The 20,086-nt window shown below is 39.6% G+C and overlaps 1 protein-coding gene across 2 annotated transcripts in view; it reads left to right on the top strand.

Annotated features, from left to right (window-relative positions):
* The window catches only part of LOC110466399, a 48,104-nt gene extending 30,782 nt beyond the window's left edge, over nt 1-17,322 (top strand). For both annotated transcript variants that reach the window (XM_021522863.1, XM_021522855.1), the window contains one exon: nt 15,850-17,322. In XM_021522863.1, the coding sequence (XP_021378538.1) occupies nt 15,850-16,662 (813 nt within the window). In that variant the 3' untranslated portion in view covers nt 16,663-17,322. The remainder of the gene's footprint in view (nt 1-15,849) is intronic.
* Nucleotides 17,323-20,086: the final 2,764 nt, after the last annotated feature.

Below are 20,086 nucleotides of genomic sequence, written 5' to 3'. Positions count from 1 at the left end.
TAGTATGGCCAGAGACAGACTTTCGGTTTGTTTTTTAGTATGGCCAGAGACAGACTTTCGGTTTGTTTTTAGTATGGCCAGATACAGACTTTCGTTTTGTTTTTAGTATGGCCAGGGACAGACTCTCGGTTTGTTTTTAGTATGACCAAAGACAGACTTTGGGTTTGTTTTTAGTATGGCCAGAGACAGAATGTTGGTTTGTTTTTAGTATGGCCAGTGACAGACTTTCGGTTTGCTTTTAGTATGGCCAGAGACAGACTTTCGGTTTGAACTTGTAACTTGTATTGCTCCCTGATGGGACTTTTATTCATGCTGACGCGAGGGCTATGTCTCATGTTAATTCCGTTATCTCTTGGAATGGGCAGTTTATTTAGTCGATGTGGTGTCATTACTACCGCGTTCCTATATCACAACTCACCTACACACTTCCAATCCTTCACTCCCCTTTTTCCGTTTTACTGTTAGAGAATGTCTTGAAAATTAAAAAAAATGCATTAATTAGACATCAATAGGAGAATCAACAACGTTAGACATCGAATCATAAATATTAAGGTAAACAGTATCATTAACTAATACCCCAAATCTTCATAACAAATCATATAATCAAAAAACATTCATAATCTAAAAGACGAACAATATTATCTATTAATGTTCTACATCTTAAGGACAAAACTATGTTTTATTAATATTCATATATAAAGGATAGACAACAATGTCTTTAATATTCCACATCTAAAGAACAAACAACATATTCCATTTATACGCCAAATCTAAAGGACAAAAATCAATAATACCAAATTTCTTTAAAACAAACTACTTGATTTTTTATTAACCAATTATACGCCAAATATTCAGGAAAGGCAACATGACTACATCTTCATTATTCAACCTTATACAACATAAAATACAACGGAACATAGAGGTTCACATAATCTAAATTATGCATTAACCTGTACAACACATTTATATCTCTGCTTACTCTATTTTTCTATTTTGTTTATAAAACAAATAATATCCCGAATCTAAAGAACAAACAACTAGGTCCAATAATACAAAATATATTTTAAAGAAACAACTTGATCAAATATTGACCAATAATACACCAAATATATAGGACAAGCAACACGACTTAAGAATTAAGCCTTTATATTCTATGAATATTCTATAGTATACCTGTAAAAATATATAACATAATGGTGTATTTTGTTTCAAAGATATTAAATAATTAAATAAATTGTATAGTTCAAAAATAGTACATTGCTGTCATCCAGAGACTGACGCTGATCAAGGTACAACTGTTCGTGTTATCAATAACACGGACTTGTTTGACTAAATCAGCAGTGTATGTGTGCTGTGTAGAAGTGTTGAGTTACGGTTAACGCAATGATTCGCTCCAAATCCTCCGCGTTATAATAATAATAATAATATACAACATTTATATAGCGCCGTATATAATTTGTAAAGTTACTCTAAAGTGTTTTACAACATATGGATAATAGTAATGGTTATAATTGTGAAAACAAAAAACAAAGGCTTACAATCACTTTTATACATTTAAGCAAGCAATGTGCACATAATTGAACAAATAAAAGGATGGTATTTACATAACGTCTTTGCAAAGATTCTAAAATGTAGACGTGAAGAGGTGAGTTTTGATGTCCCTCTTGAACTTGGCCAGGATATTGGACTTTCTAATTGCAGATTGTATAAGCTATTCCACAACGTAGCCGAAACCCTCCCAAAGCATCTGTTTTCGTAGGTTACAGTACGAGAGTTTGGGACACACAACAAAGATTCTGACTCCGACCGCAGTGATCGTGACGGCTTGTACTGAGGAGCTGTTCCATTCAGTGCCTTGTATGTGTACACCAGAATTTTGTATTGCGACCTGTTTCGTATAGGTAACCAGTGCAACGAATAGAGCACAGGTGTGATGTGCTCTCTCTTTCGAGTACGAGTAACTAGCCGTGCTGCAGTGTTCTGGACCCTCTGCAGACGACTAGTTAGGTTGTCAGATATACCACAGAGCAGGGCGTTACCATAATCCAACCGAGAGGTAACAAGTGAATGCACCAAAATCTTGCATGCATCTGCAGTTAAAAACTGCCGAATACAGCCGATGTTCCTGATCTGGTAGTAACAGGATTTGGCAATAGCGTTCACTTGTTTCTCCATGTTCAGTGAACTATCAAAGTATACCCCTAGGTTTTTAACAGCTGGAACAGTCTCAATAGTTCTGGCACCGACCTTGCCAGCTGGTCAACTCATATAAATTATATTTATGAAAAAGCATATAAAAGACTGAATATACTTAGAATGTTAAAATTTAAGATTGATAGAAAATCCCTTGAAACAATATATATAGCATATGTTCGTCCAATCCTCGAATATGCTGATATTGTATGGGCTAACTGTTCCCAGAGAGAGTGCAACGTCTTAGAGTCAATCCAACTTGAAGCAGCAAGCATTATTTCTGGTTTAGGACGAGGAACGAGCCATAACATTTTATATAGAGAGACTGGCTTTGTTACACTTAGTAAAAGAAGACATTTACATCAAAATATTGCATTTTTTTAATTCTTTAATAACAATTGTTTATCTCATGTCTCAGACTTGATACTGCCCTTTCTTAATAACTTTGAACATTTGACATTCCAGTACTAAGAACGCATTTATATAACTCTAGTTATTTTCCAAAACGGATGTCATAACATTATGTCAGTTAAGAAATTCTGCAAGTAATTTAAATTCTGATTTATTTGATGCACATCTAAATGATAGCCTTGCTGGTAAATGTGGCTCCCCCTTCAAAGATCGTGATCATTTTTTCCTGCACTGTCCTTTTTATACGACTGATATTACTTAATATTACTTAACTCTCTGTCAGCGATGAGTGATGCTATTCCACTCAATACCCAAACTTTTATTTATGGTTTCCAATCACGAGACATAAATATGAATATAAATAATGTGGAGACGGTTCAGAATTACATTAGAGACACTAGACGTTTTTATTAGATTCTCAAATAACTTTGTAAAATAATCTCTTTTTTAACAACTGTGATATTTGAAATATATATTGTCAAATCAAATTCAGAGTACAAATAATCTCTTATTTTAGTACTTAAAGAAATATCTGTAAAAGTAACATTTATATGATATGTATATACTGTTGTTTTGTAAGGAGAGGGCTTATATAGGCTATGCCTGTTTCCCAATTCCTTTAGTACATAACATCAGTACAATGAAATATTCTGAAATCAAGAAAAAATCAAAAAAAAATCAAGCCAATGATTTGTTCATGATTGAGGTAATCAAAGGAAGCAGTGCTTCAAGAAATTGCTTTAATAGGTTTGTAGGCAGTGGATCAAGCTCACAGGACTTTGATTGCGAGGTCATGATAATGTTGCGCAACTCGTCCTGGGTTGTTGGTGAGAGCTTTGCCAATGGTTCCCCATCAAATGCAATGTCAGCAGTAATGACAGAGATGTCAATGTCAGCAGAGGTGTTCACTTCGGTAATATTTTTCCTGATTGAGCTGATTTTATTCAGAACGTAATCACTGAACTTGCTTGCTAAGTCTTTTTCAGAATTACAGCTTGGTAGGATAATTTCACCTTTCTGTCCCATTAGGCTTTTAGTGAGTCTAAAAAGCTGTCTATTATCCTTGCCGCATTCTTTGATTCTTTCCGAATAATAAACCTTCTTTGACCAACTAGCCGACATTGCTCTCTATACATATGTTGGTGAACGGTTAATTTGGTTAGTCGCAACTGTCTCTCTGCTTTTCTACGGTTTTGTTTTTCTACGCGTAGATTTTCATTATACCACGGGGCATTTGGTCTCACAGTTATCACCTTAGTTTGCAGAGGTGCGTGTTTCTCTATAAGGGCTTCTATACCAGATGTGTATGCTTCAACAAGATCATCAACCTCGCCTTCAGTAGATTGAAGGGCGGAACAAGACTGAATGTCATTGTTGAAATCTGGTATTGATATTTAGCGGAATTTTCAGAAGCTCACTTCATTCCTTGCACGAGCTGGCTTACTACAATTCAGTGTTGTGTGGACAGCAAAATGATCACCGGATTAGTTCCCCTTTACATCACTTATACATGGATCAATCACTGAAATAGCTCCATGAATGACTGAGTTATCATCCCTCGTTATGACCACATCCAGTGTGTGGTGGCCATGGGTGTGTGTAGCTTCTGTCACATGCTGAATCAGACCCCTGGAATCTAGTAGACCAGAGAACTGGCGAGCATCAACATTAGAAAGATCGTCTAAGTGGAAATTTAGATCACCCGTGATAATAATCTCTTGTGGTCTAAAAAGGTAGATCATTCATCAAAATACACTGTATATGTTTCTCGAATATTGTTCATGAGTTTTTACCGAGTGTGTCATTGTTATGAATGGTGCTATAGATAGACGGGGCACTAGAAACTTCAATCTTTAATTCACCATATGTACCTAAAATATAAAGCCAAAATCAAAACTTGATATTTGCTTAATCTTAAGACAAACAACATAACCCCTTAATATTCCAGATCTTAAAGGAAGAACAACATGGTCCAATAATACCAAAGATGTCAAAGGCAAAAACGCATGGTACAATAACACCCCACACCTTTAAAGCAAAATAAAATGGTCCAATAATACCCAGATCTTAATGGCAAAACAACATGGTACAATAATACCCAGATCCTAAAAGCAAAACAACATGGTCCAATAATACCCCACACCTTTAAAGCAAAACAACATGGTCAAATAATACCCCAAACCTTTAAAGCAAAATAAAATGGTCCAATAATACCCAGATCTTAATGGCAAAACAACATGGTACAATAATACCCAGATCCTAAAAGCAAAACAACATGGTCCAATAATACCCCACACCTTTAAAGCAAAATAACATGGTCCAAAAATACCCTTTATCTTACAGACAAAACAACATGATCCTTTAATACCCAAGAAATTACAGACAAAACAACGTGGTCCAATTACACCCAAGATCTTACAGACAAAATAACATGGTCCAATAATACCCCAGATCTCAAAGGCAAAACAACATGGTCCAATAATATCAAAGATCTTACAGACAAAACAACATGGTCCAATAATATCAAAGATCTTAAAGTCAAAACAGCATGGTCCAATAATACCCCAGATCTCAAAGGCAAAACAACATGGTCCAATAATATCAAAGATCTTACAGAAAAAACAACATATTCCAATAATATCAAAGATCTTAAAGTCAAAACAGCATGGTCCAATACTAGCTTAGATCGAGATAAAGACAAACAGGGTTGTCCCCATCCAATATATCATTCTACAGATAAATATATATGTTATCTCTATATCCTGTTTATCACCTTTATAAAACAACTAGTAACTATTTTATTTTTCTTTCAGGAAATTAGATTAGTTTTATACAAAGCACATAATATATCATATGTAAAGCAATATAATAAGGGATATGTCTCGAATATTGCAAATAGGTGCATAGACCACAACCATTTAATATATATGTGTGATGATTTTATAACATGACTAGCACGATGTGTATTGTCGCCTCCAACAGACAAATGAACCGGTATTAAACATATGTTGGACTACACTTTTCTTGAAAATGGAAATTATACCCCGTAATAAACATTTGTTTTCATGATAACTGGGTTAAATGGCATGTTGTTAGTCTTCCTCCTCCTCCCCTTCTTAATAAGGGTGTATTACCATGGTGACAGACGGTTGTAGATTTAGTAATGTTAGCTTTCGTTAACATTTTACAAGTTAATGGCCAGTAAACTATCACATGTTCTGGGAATGTCAACAGTCGGAGTGAACTATAGACAGAATTACGTCACCATGGAGTACAGAATCCTCGGAAGGTTTCGTGACCAATCTGTGAAACAAGACACATGTCGAGTCAGCGTTCAGGTCTAAAGTATTATTGATTCCGTCACCGGGCGTTCTAGTGTTTCAATAAGATGCACTAAAGATAATTGGATTTGACACAGTTTTTAACATGTACGTTAATTATTGCAAGATGTTTTTGGTACTACAGCGGCTCCCGTCAAGTCTTCGAACGCACGATAATTGGCGATATCACGACACAACGCACTAGATCAGCACACCACGCCGCATAAAATCAACAAAAACATTAAAAAATCTTCAGTGAAACAATTTATTGAGCATGGTGCTAAGACTCTTCAAAAAAGAGAATAGGCTAGTTAGCGAACTGTGACTGAGATAATAAACGAAAGACTGTTTCATCGTCACCGCACAGCAGCATTGATTCCCTATATACCTCTGTGTAAGGTAAAAGAGCAATACCGACCTTTCCTATGATGAGTTTGGTTTTATTTTGTTTAACGACCTATTGACAGCTAAGGTCATTTAAGGACGTGCCTCCATGTGTGTTATGTATGAGTGAATGTGTGTATGTGTGCTGGAGACAGGGTATGTTGTTGTAGTTGCCTTCTTGTTATAGCGCGGATCTGATGCCGACTTTACAGTGCTATTTCGCTGAAATACCATGCCGAAGGCACCCAGCACAGTATTCCGCCCGGTCACATTATACTGACAACGGGTGAACCAGTTGTTGCCATTCCCCTAAATGCTGAACGTTAAACAGGGAATAACAACTACCATTTTGAAGGATTTTTGTATGTCCCGGCCTGGGGACAGAACCCATTGCCTTCCTCGCCTGGGCGAAAGCTCAATATTAAAGCCAAAAGTGAGGTATTGCCACGCAAGGCACTAGGCAATAAATGGTAGTTAGAAGTAGAGAGAAATATATAGATCCCTGATAGTGCAATGAGTGCAGCAGATTCATTTTGGTGGCTTTTGTGTCCACAAGTAGCGGGCACAAAAGCAAATCCCCAATTCTGCAGGGATTCCCGCATAAGTCGCCTCTAAAGATATAATAGTTGGGAAGAATCAAACTATCTTTGAATATTTCTTTATCATTCTGGGTATTTGGGCAAAGCAATTTTTAAGGATCAAATTTAACAAACTGGTTCAACCAAATATGACCACTGTTAACATAACCGTTTAATGCACGTTACCAAGTTTAATGTCTGCTATTAAAACGTGTGATATTCTAAGCGAGGACCTAGTTTAGGTGTAATCTCAGGGTATGTTGAAAATGAATTTGTAATTTTAACTTAAAACGCGTCATAACTTCGATCACGCCTTTCACAACGCTGTCCAATTGATACCCGCCCTTAGTTGGAAATGTACGTATATAGGATGATGAGAGTCGTTGCCAGACTAACAGCGCCATGTACGTATATAGGATGGTGAGAGTCGCTGCCAGACTAACAGCGCCATGTACGTATATAGGATGATGAGAGTCGCTGCCAGACTAACAGCGCCAGGTTGTCGGCTTCCCACCACACCCTGTCGAATCATTTTCCGGTCAAAAATTACTTACTACGAAAGCAAATCAGCGTTTCCGAACTCAATATTGTTCAATATGTGTTTGACGAAACGTGGTCCTTTCCAAGACTAGAAATACGAAAAATACCTACAACCAGCAAAATTAATTGTATTGTACAGGGTTGCTTGTTTAAGCAACGAAATTAGTTACACAGCATGTTCTGTTCGGGCAGGTTGAGGAATCGAGGATCTTGTTCAATAGGTTTTATTTTATTTTATACGCATCGGCCTTGCTGTCCAGCGTCCTAACGGAATGTCGCTATACGTCACCTTTTTATAAATTTGTAGAACATTTCCAGCAACTTCATTTCCCTAATTAATCAAAAGCGTACAAGATTACGAACATCGAAAGCAAATCTTAGATAATACGAATTTGAAGTGCTTTGCTGTGGTTATAGTGGCGGTACACACGGTATTGTCGTTATAGTGACGGAACATGCTGTTGCAATAAAAGTTGCATAACACGTGCTTTTTTCTTTACAGTGACGGTACACGTGTCATTGTCGTTTAAGTTGCGGTTTACGAGTAAATGTCGTTAGAGTGACAGTACCCAGTGCTATTGTCGTTAAAATGACGGTACACTTTTAATTGTCGTTTAAGTGGCGGTACACGTGTTAATGTCGCTAAAGTGGCGGTACACGTGTAATCGTTGTTATAGTGACAGAACGCGTGTTAATGTCGCTAAAGTGACGGTACACGTGTAATCGTTGTTATAGTGACAGTACACGTGTTCATGTCGCTAAATTGGCGGTTCACGTGCTATTATCTTTAAAGTGGCGGTACACGTGTCATTGTCGTATAAGTGACGGTACACGTGGTATGGTCGCTCATGGTGTTACTGTTCTAGAACTGCGTTACACATGTTTTTGTCGTTAAAGTAGTTGTACCAGCATTAATTTTAAGCGGGATACGAATGTATTCTGATGAAATAAGAGTCTGTTTACTGCTAAGAATTGCCTTATAGTGTCATTACCGTCACGTCACAGCTCTCCTTGCTCTCCTTATATATTACCTTGTTGGATCGTTGCCCATTCGTTTTGTGAATGAACAAGGTCTAGTATATCAAATAGACAATGGCGGTGATAACCTTTCCAGCTTAAGGCAGTGTTACAGATTCTAGGTGTTGGAGGGGTTAAGGATGACTTGGGCACGGGGCTCACAATAGGGAGAGAAATGGGTATGCAATAGCAGGACTCTTTTTTAAGGAGTTGGGGCGGGGTAGTTTATGTTCAAATATCTTACAAAATGTAGAAAAAGGAAAATGACAAAATTAGAAGCATTCGGAAGCACACATATCGTTAACATAAATATGAAATGAAATATGCTTTGACTTGTATTGACAAGATAACCAGGTGTGTATATCAGTCACATATCAGTCCTCAATGCTGATGGTTATAAACATGTAAACGCTTGTGTATCTGTAGAATTACTATTGTAGGAAATTTCCTAATAGCCCATCAACACATAACACTTATTTGTAAGGTTCGATACATACAATTATAAAAAAAATGAAAACAATATAAATGAAAAGGTAAGAGGAACATCAATCTCCATTTGTCAGTATATACACCATCTACACATGACGAGATAATCCAAAAACGATTGAAGTGGCTCTGCTTAAAAACAAATCCGCAATTGTTTTGACCTAACAAAACGTGCTTAATGCAATGGTATCCGAGACGAAAAGCTGGAAATATTAGAACGCAAAACATCCTCCTCAGTGTTAGCGCTAGCAAAGCATGCGATACATCACAGTAACCGAACGAATGAGGCGTTACGTCACAGTAACATAACAAAGCATGCGATACATCACAGTAACAGAACGAATGAGGCGTTAGCCACGGGACCAGCATGTGACCTTTTGGAGCCTGACCTATCTGGTGGTAATCAGTCAAGTGGTCTGTCACAGCTATCCACAGAATTAGAAAATATTTTACCCACCTAAATTTCTTGCAAAATGCATTTTAGAGTTACAAATTATTTGCATTTTGCCCGCAGTGCACTCGTGTGCACATTACGGTCGAGATTGAAGTCATGTGATTAACTTCAATCATGTAATAAGAATATATCTTTTTAATTACACTTACCGAAAACCGATAAGGCACCCAAAGCCATACTACTCTATTACAATTGTGACGAACTGCTTTCAGTGTTAACGGAAATGAGATTTCTGTGTCACTTTCCCATTTCCTAGCTAACATGGCAAACTACTATCATAAAACGCACCATTTTGCGACAAGTTCCCAATCAGAGGTCACGTGACCGTGTCTCGCCATTATCGATGTGTATAGCGGAGATGATTGGGCGACGTAACTGTTAATTTTCAGATGACTATCTGGTTTGTAATGGCTGACGAGTGATTAAGTCCTCTCGTCGCTATTGATCAGCCGATATCAGCAAATTTCCACATGTATAGCCGTTTCCGGTAGTGTTTCCGGTCTGGGAAGTATATCGGGGAGAACATGGCGGTGAAAAGTTGGACACAAACTCTCTCATCTTCATCATTTGTGCGCTTGTATTTAACCTTATCATTGCACCGTCACTTGAAAATAAGGAGTCATAGAACATGGAAATGAGTTAGTAGTATTTGTATACCATCAATTACAGAATAGGGCTCAAGTAAAGGGCAAGCGGGTATATCAATTCTTTTAAATGGCCTCAATTGAACCAGGTAAGTGCGAAAAATTGTATGATTTTAATGAATTCAATGTTTTTAATTCGGGCAATACCAAAATAGATCTCTTTCTCTTCCCTTAAGTTTAGGGGTAATAATACCGGATTCTTTGTCCCCAAACACATTGAATGATATTGATGTGGATAAAGTTAATTCGTTTGCAGTATCATATAGAAGTATGACATGCTCCTGCTGTCTTGTTAAAGGTTGCTTAAGGTTTGGATACATGTTGATTAGATTACGAGTATAAATGTCATGGTCATTGTTTGTAGTAAGCAAGAATAACGGAGACATTATTTAATTTACATTTGTAACAGGACAGAAAAACAGTGAGAAAATATTGAACCTGCATGTTTAACCCCAAAGCTGTCCAAAGACGTCTTGGAACAGCGAACAACCACAACTGAACTTAACACATGGTTGATTATAATGACTTTCATATCTGCGAGCCATATGTTTTCGATTCCAATTTCGGTAAATAGATTGCCTATTTTTTGGTGATGTACATTTTGTACTTGGACTGCCTCTTATTTGGCAGCTTTTTCACCACGTGACCTGTACAAACCCTCGCGCGGTGTACATTTGATACGACTGCGGGTTATGACATGGCTTTGGAGGTTCCAAGTACGCCAACAGCAATTGTTAGATTCACAAATCTACAATAAAATACGCCCCCGTACTTCCATGTACCAACCCCTATGTACAACGTCACCACACATAAACTACTAAATACACTCACCAATGTATCCAATATCTACTACAAACCACGACACCCACCATGTACTGTCTATACATACCAGGACACCGGCCCATGTACGACCAACTACATACCACGACACCCACCATGTACTGCATCTACATACCAGGATACCGGCCCTATACTACCAACTACATACCACGACACCCACCATGTACTGCATCTACATACCAGGTCACCGGCCCATGTACTACCAAATACATACCACGACACCCACCATGTACTACCTATACATACCAGGACACCGGCCCATGTATTACCAAATACATACCACGACACACACCATGTACTGCCTCTACATCCCAGGATACCGGCCCATGTACTACCAAGTACATACCACGACACCCACCATGTACTGTCTATACATACCAGGTCACCGGCCCATGTACTACCAACTACATACAACGACACCCACCATGTACTGCATCTACATACCAGGTCACCGGCCCATGTACTACCAACTACATACCACGACACCCACCATGTACTGTCTATACATACCAGGTCACCGGCCCATGTATTACCAAATACATACCACGACACACACCATGTACTGCCTCTACATACCAGGACACCGGCCCATGGACTACCAAATACATACCAGGACACCGGCCCATGTACTACCAAGTACATACCACGACACCCACCATGTACTGTCTCTACATACCAGGACACCGGTCCATGTACTACCAACTACATACCACGACACCAACCATGTACTGTCTCTTCATACCAGGACACCGGCCCATGTACTACCAACTACATACCACGACAACCACCATGTACTGCCTCTACATACCAGGACACCGGCCCATGTATTACCAAATGCATACCACAACACTACATACCACGACACACACCATGTACTGCCTCTACATACCAGGACACCGGTCCATGTACTACCAACTACATACCACGCCACCCACCATGTACTGTCTCTACATACCAGGTCACCGGCCCATGTACTACCAACTACATACCACGACGCACACCATGTACTGCCTCTACATACCAGGATACCGGCCCATGTACTACCAAATACATAACACGACACCCACCATGTACTGTCTCTACATACCAGGATACCGGCCCATGTACTACCAAGTACATACCACGACACACACCATGTACTGAATCTACATACCAGGACACCGGCCCATGTACTACAAAATACATACCAGGACACCGGCCCATGTACTACCAAGTACACACCACGACACACACCATGTACTGTCTCTACATACCAGGACACCGGTCCATGTACTACCAACTACATACCACGACACCAACCATGTACTGTCTCTTCATACCAGGACACCGGCCCATGTACTACCAACTACATATCACGACACCCACCATGTACTGCCTCTACATACCAGGATACCGGCCCATGAACTGCAAAATACATACCACGACACCCACCATGTACTGTCTATAGATACCAGGATACCGGCCCTATACTACCAACTACATACCACGACACCCACCATGTACTTTTTCTACATACCAGGACACCGGCCCATGTACTACCAAATACATAACACGACACCCACCATGTACTGTCTCTACATACCATGACACCGGTCCATGTACTACCAACTACATACCACGCCACCCACCATGTACTGTCTCTACATACCAGGACACCGGCCCATGTATTACCAAATGCATACCACAACACACACCCATACACCATGTCGTCCATGATTGATGAGAAGTATCATCACGCCTCTACATACCAGGACACCGGCCCATGTATTACCAAATACATACCACGACAACCACCATGTACTGCCTCTACATACCAGGACACCGGTCCATGTACTACCAACTACATACCACGACACCCACCATGTACTTTTTCTACATACCAGGACACCGGCCCATGTACTACCAAGTACACACCACGACACACACCATGTACTGTCTCTACATACCAGGACACCGGTCCATGTACTACCAACTACATACCACGACACCAACCATGTACTGTCTCTTCATACCAGGACACCGGCCCATGTACTACCAACTACATACCACGACGCACACCATGTACTGCCTCTACATACCAGGATACCGGCCCATGAACTGCAAAATACATACCACGACACCCACCATGTACTGTCTCTACATACCAGGTCACCGGCCCATGTACTACCAACTACATACCACGACGCACACCATGTACTGCCTCTACATACCAGGATACCGGCCCATGTACTACCAAATACATACCACGACGCCCACCATGTACTGCCTCTACATACCAGGACACCGGTCCATGTACTACCAACTACATACCACGCCACCCACCATGTACTGTCTCTACATACCAGGTCACCGGCCCATGTACTACCAACTACATACCCCGACACCCACCATGTACTGCCTCTACATACCAGGATACCGGCCCATGTACTACCAAGTACATACCACGACACACACCATGTACTGTCTCTACATACCAGGACACCGGTCCATGTACTACCAACTACATACCACGACACCCACCATGTACTGACTATACATACCAGGTCACCGGCCCATGTATTACCAAATACATACCACGACACCCACCATGTACTGTCTATACATACCAGGACACCGGCCCATGTACTACCAAATACATACCACGACACCCACCATTTACTGTCTCTACATACCAGGACACCGGCCCATGTATTACCAAATGCATACCACAACACACACCCATACACCATGTCGTCCATGATTGATGAGAAGTATCATCACTTCGTTATTGATGAGGTTCCTTGTAGTACAAAGTATGATTAGACAACGACGACGACGACGATGATCATGATGATCAAGATGATGATTATTCTATAACCTGTAATAGTAATTAATATGAAGTTGTCTGATATATTCGTCCCCTTAGACGTTTATCTGTGGTTGATACTCAAGTACCCCCTAGCTGTCCCTAGATACATTTTTATATCTGATACGGCTCTTTATTGACAACCTGTATTGAAAGTCTCGGTCTCTTTTCCACTCACTTTCTGTAACATGTTCACGACCGATTATCTCATCCCTATAATATGTTTGGTTGCTCCGATATCAGTTCCTTTGATGTCTAAAAACGGCAAAACGGCAAAAACAGATCCGGACCGGAATCAATTGATGTGATTGTCTCATTGTCAACGATGTATTGACTGTATGGTATCGAAATCTGGATCTGATATAAAGAGTCCTCGCCGTTCGGATTACTGGTAACTCTATCCGCCATCAAAGGTACAACAACAAAACGATAAGCGCCACTTATCAACAATCACCTCGTTTTTGTCTCGTTTATTTACCGAATAAATAAACACGTGTATCGATCAATTATAGTAAAAGTTGGAGAGGTGTAGCGCTCGGCTACAACACCGGGGAAGAAAATGTGCGTGATTGGAGCATGTTTTCTCTCGCAGAACACTCTTAAACCGATTCTTGGCTATAATAGGCTTAGCACAAATGAGATTACCCGATGAAACATCGGTACAATCCCTGTATTATGTCCACTAACCGAGAGTCGAGATTACATTTCCGTGCGCGACTGTGATAAAAAAAAGAGGCCGAATGGGCCTGTATCGCTCACTATTTATATAATGCTTTTAATAAACACGTCAAAAGTGTAACATTTCTGTGGATCAAACCCAAAATTATAAACAGGCTTGAAACCATTACTCCTTACCTTACATTATAGGTATGTGTTTGAAGTTTTTATCTTAGTGTACTTATGCGATGTTAGTCTACATGTAGGTCATCCACATCAGAAGGCTTTAGGCCACATATCTTACCATACCTTTCCATATGCCTCTATGTTATTCAAAGTATTTGGTTCATATATCTTTTTATATATTGTGCCACAGTAATTTTGAAAAGGATCAAGGTTATTTATTTGAAACAACTTGATAGCTCCACATCGAATTATGCTACAGGCTAAGAAGTGATAATGATTGCTTGTCAAAAGCATTCATTTGAACGTGCAACTTGCCAAATATGACCTTGAACTTCTTGGTTATCGATAAGTCGTTTAAGAAAATTTACGTTGGATGACGGGCGAAGCTCACAATTATACACTTAGCTCTTATGTCGTGTATATGCATGCAACACAGTTCAGCATTGATAATGTATTATATTTTGGTATTTCAAAAATTGTCATGTAGGATATGTCCATGTATGGTGTGGTGTTCTTGTGGCATCATTGTGTTGCAAGCTACGGTCGTGTATCGCGGTTTTGCTGTAGATAGTATTTGTGACTTGTCACCCCTTGTTGCTGAAACATTCTGTTTGGTTGTGAATACAGCCTGTTTAAGACATGATTGGTTTGTCATCATGTCGCTCGTCTAGTTTCAGAAATGCATTAACATACCATAATTACCCCCTTTGAAACATGTGCTGTTGACCTTTTAAGGTTCGTTACAGTCTATTGAACATGATGAAAGAATACAGGGTTTTTTGCCAGTCTCATTTGGTGAAATGCAAGTTTGACGGGAAGGAAGTGAGGCGGCAATCATCATTCCTTTTCATGCCACCATGCAGTATTATCTCCTCTAGTTAAAGCTGTAATGGATCGATTTTTGTACTCTCGCAGATCCGTGCACCTGTTACGTCAGACCTTCGTATCTAGTATGATATGGCTGTAAAAATGAGATTGCACCGTATGTTATATTTGGGTGTTTTTTTCTGTGTATATGTCCAGTTTCTATAGTAGAATCTAAACAAAGATGGACATTGGTCAATAGCTCAGTTTGCATGTATAGTTGAAGGTTTGCAGTTAAATCTGATTTTGAGCAAGTCGATTGGACACAAGTTGGCATCGTGTTCATGGTTGGTCAATATATTGTTTTAGTTTTAGTGATAAGTATAGGTCCACCTTCGTAACGAGGTGCCAAAACAATGAATATGGTAGCTGGGTGGATGTACCCATCTTATAGAATGATTTCAACTTATTTCTTTTCCGTTTGTTTTAGATGATACGAACCATCGGATTTGTGTTGGTGTACGTCACTGTCTACGTCACAGCAGTAAAAGAAGTATCTATTCCTGTCAGTGACATGTCAGAGGGCACGCGCTGTGACAAAGACTTGGATAAAGCCGGTACATGTTTCCAGTGCTCACGACTTCCGGAGGAAATTGCTGTGCAGTTGACGACATGCTGCATGGAGGATAAGGCTTACGACGTGTGTGAGCGCTGTGTCGGTAACCCGAAGGCGTGCTTGATGGACGCGTATAGAGTCACAGGATCAGACTACAGTCAAGACGCGTCCAAAGATACAAGCGAAGAAATGGCCAACATCGAGTATCCTGACGACCCCGAAATACCTTTGGATAAGAGATTCGGTACGACATTCATGGGATCGTCTAGGTACGGATATCCGCGCAAACGTTACGGGATGTTGTTTCTCGGCAGAAACAAGAACAGGGGAGGCTACCGGTACGGCTCTCGTGGTAAGCGATACGGAACCCTAAATTTGGGAAGTGGTAAAGGTATGCTGTATCGCTATGGAAGCGACATCAAACGCGCCGACAGCAGTGACGAGGAATCTATGAATAAACGGTACGGAACACTGAACCTTGGAAGTGGGCGAGGACTTAGGTATAGGTACGGTCGTTATGGCAAACGATCCGACGATGATGACCAGGATGACAACAACGAGTCGTTTGATGACAACAATGATGACACTGAACAAATTGAAAAAAGATATGGTACATTGTTTATGTCAAGGAATGGCGGGAGAAAGCGTTATGGGTCCTTGTTTATGGGGAAATCCAGGAACTGGTGATGATGAGATAAATAAATGATGATGTAGATATTTTGTTTACGTGGAAAAAAATCATTGTATATACTGATATGTTGGATTTCGGATTTAGAATCATTATATTTGTGTACAGCTGTAATTTACCAGGAAACATCTTACACATGGTTGATATCGAGGGAAGTCACCTGACGTTCTGTTGTCGTCGAGGATGAGGCGTTTATAAGGAATTATATACATGCTACACCGTACCAATGCCCGTAAACTACCAGCTTTGTGTTTCGTGACTCACTCTCTACCGGCAAATCTTGTCACTACATTAAGAGTAATCATAAAATTGATTTTTCGAAATAATTGAATTAACGAATATTTGCTGATGGTAATTAATGAGATGCTGTACTCTAAAAGTGAAAATGATGCTGTCGATTTTTTCTAAATGACCTCGAAAATGTGCATACGCAAGAATAGTCATAAACTATAACCTATACAGTTTGGCAGCATTACGCCAACATTCCATATCACGAAAAGTTTGAACAGTTTAAAATGTAAAATAATACGCCAATTTTCCCGAGTTTACAGCATTAAAATCGATGAATTCTTTAATTTTAGAATTAAGATTAAGTTCAAGCTTAATGTCATCATTTTACAAAAATTCACTTCAAAGGGTGTTTGATTAAAATTCTAGTTTGTGTAATGTGTGGTGTTTGTCTGGTTTGTTATGGCGATCAGCCTCCTTTTCATCGTAGCTTGTATCCTGCATCAATATTACGCCGTCCAGAGTCAGGAGATGTAAACAGAGGCTTCCTCCTAACGAGAGATGAATGGTAATCAATTTTGTCAAAGTTTGTCAAAGACGTACAAGGTATTACCAAGTGTAATCACATTCCAGTCCGAACTGCTCTCAGATGTATCTGTATATACATAGAAGTTCTCAAAGTAATGGATTACTTAGTAAAACCACCTGTTTGGAAATATGAAATATCACAGTTTTACTTTATACACAAACAATGTACGTATTGAACGTGTCGCAACGTCAGTCATAGCTTGACAAAGGGACCAGTCGGTCTCACTCAGTCATAGACTTGACAAAGGGACCAGCCGGTCTCACTCAGTCATAACTTCACAAAGGGACCAGTCGGTCTCACTCGGTCATAACTTGACAAAGGGACCAGTCGGTCTCACTCAGTGATAGCTTGACAAAGGGACCAGTCGGTCTCACTCAGTCATAACTTGACAAAGGGACCAGTCGGTCTCACTCAGCCATAGCCTGACAAAGGGACCAGTCGGTCTCACTCAGTCATAGACTTGACAAAGGGACCAGCCGGTCTCACTCAGTCATAACTTCACAAAGGGACCAGTCGGTCTCACTCAGTCATAGCTTGACAAAGGGACCAGTCAGTCTTGAAATGTTGCGACACGTTTTATACGTACATTTTTTGTGTATAAAGTAAAACTGTGATATTAAGTAATGGATTGTCAACACTCGAATTAATTGAAAACTTTGAAAAGATTATTTGATATTACATTTGGAGTCATTGGAGTTCAGAATAATTCCACTCTTACTCATTTACATTGTAGTAAAAAAAACACCGATCTAAACGAGTTCAGGATCCTACTTTAAACAATAACAACTTTCGTTGTGACGTTGCAAACATTACATATGTAGTATTCGTGTACTGTAATCAATGGTCAGAATTATAAAGGTAGTGACCCGTATAATAGCCATTGAAAATTCTCCTGACATTGTTTAATTTTCCTGTAATGAGTAAACATTCATACTGCCTATGACTATAAAGCTCAATATTTACATTTAAACATTAAATAAAATGCAATAAGTTGATAGGTCGGAATTCCATGCCACTTGACTTTGACATGATTATGTGGTGGTGTTTCAGACGAGTTCCTTGCATCTTCATCTGCAGGATTACCCAAGTTTGAAGAAGAAATTGTTTAATAGAGCCAAACTACATTCTATCTTACTGTAAGCCCCTCTTGTGATCTGTCTACGCCATCGCCGGAGAGACTCACGATAAAGTTCAGTGTACTGTATATGAGAAGCCGATTTCTACACCACACACAAGTGTTGTTAGTTCCAGCAAGCAAGACACATATTCAGTCAAAACCATTCTATAATATTCGTCAAAGTCTGTCTGTGTTAATCAAGTCATACTGTTCGGACTGAAGCACGCAATGGCATTATCTTTTACACCGCTATTATCCATGAAATTCGCAACACCTAAACACACAGGTCACGTGTAGATGTTTTGAATATGAACAACGTACTTAATTGTCTTTTCGACTCCATTTGCCTGTAAGCCAGGGGAGCAAATACAATGTATCTCGCTACGTGGATGGTCTAGCTGGTGAATAGCGGAAATACTCACATCTTATCATAAATTCTCGCAAAACATTTGTTTCGCGCGAGGCGAGCGCACATAAAAATTAAAACTAAATCCAACACAACCACTACAAATTCTGTGTTGGCGTTATGGGCACTGATATGTGCCATTTAATTATTTCGTTATTTCGCCTGACGAATCACTGAACCGCATCTTAATATTTTCATTATTTCGTGTAGGTTGCTTCGTTGTTTCATTATTTTGCCACGAAAAGGCGATTTTAAGCGGGGCGAGAAGACGATAAATATTATTATTTCGCTGCGAAATGACGAAATGATGAAATGACACATATCAGCCACCATAATTTACCGCAATAGTCATCTAACGATCCAGGTTTCGGCGATGGATGAAAACCGGAGGACCCGGAGAAAAAATACCGACCATCGACCAATTAGGCCTCAAACCCGCTACCAAGTGGTGGAGGGCTCTAGCTAGTAATCGTAGACAGTCAGACACCTTTAAGGTCCTTCTTTTTCTGAATGACGTCCTGTAACCATGGCGGTACTATTTTTTGTGTCTCTGCTTTGTTTTCCCTGATGTAGAAATGATAGTGGTCGAACTTCTCTCACTGGTTCGGTAGAGCTTTTATCGACCAAGGAATCTTCCGAACATAAGTATATTGACATCATCTACACATATTTTAACAACACAATCAATATTTCTGTTGGTACTCCTTGCCTTGTAAATAAGCTGCTCTGTCTCACCCCATGATTTAATCCGTATCTATTCGACATTTCTCCTTTACGTTTCAGTTTATGCCTCGTGTTGGAGGTTACATTCGGTTTTGTTCTATTCCGAGCACAACTTCCTCGATCCAACACTAAAGTTGTTCGCTACGCCAAACATTGACATCATAATAGGCGTAGTATGAGATAAACTTTTGCTCGAAATTATTTCGCAGCTCTTCTTCAAAGAGGTCACGCAAATAATAGGTAACAAATGAGAGGTAAATCCTCTCTTTTCTGTGTGTCATTATTTTTTGTATATAGATAACTCTGGTTACTAACGACTACATATGGCAACCCAAGTTGTCATTTATTCATGGAGCAATT

Source organism: Mizuhopecten yessoensis, unplaced genomic scaffold (assembly GCF_002113885.1).
Source record: "Mizuhopecten yessoensis strain PY_sf001 unplaced genomic scaffold, ASM211388v2 scaffold1673, whole genome shotgun sequence".
In the NCBI taxonomy this organism is placed as follows: domain Eukaryota; kingdom Metazoa; phylum Mollusca; class Bivalvia; order Pectinida; family Pectinidae; genus Mizuhopecten; species Mizuhopecten yessoensis.
Note: the sequence above shows the minus strand (reverse complement) of the source record. Positions and strands in the feature narration are given on the sequence as shown.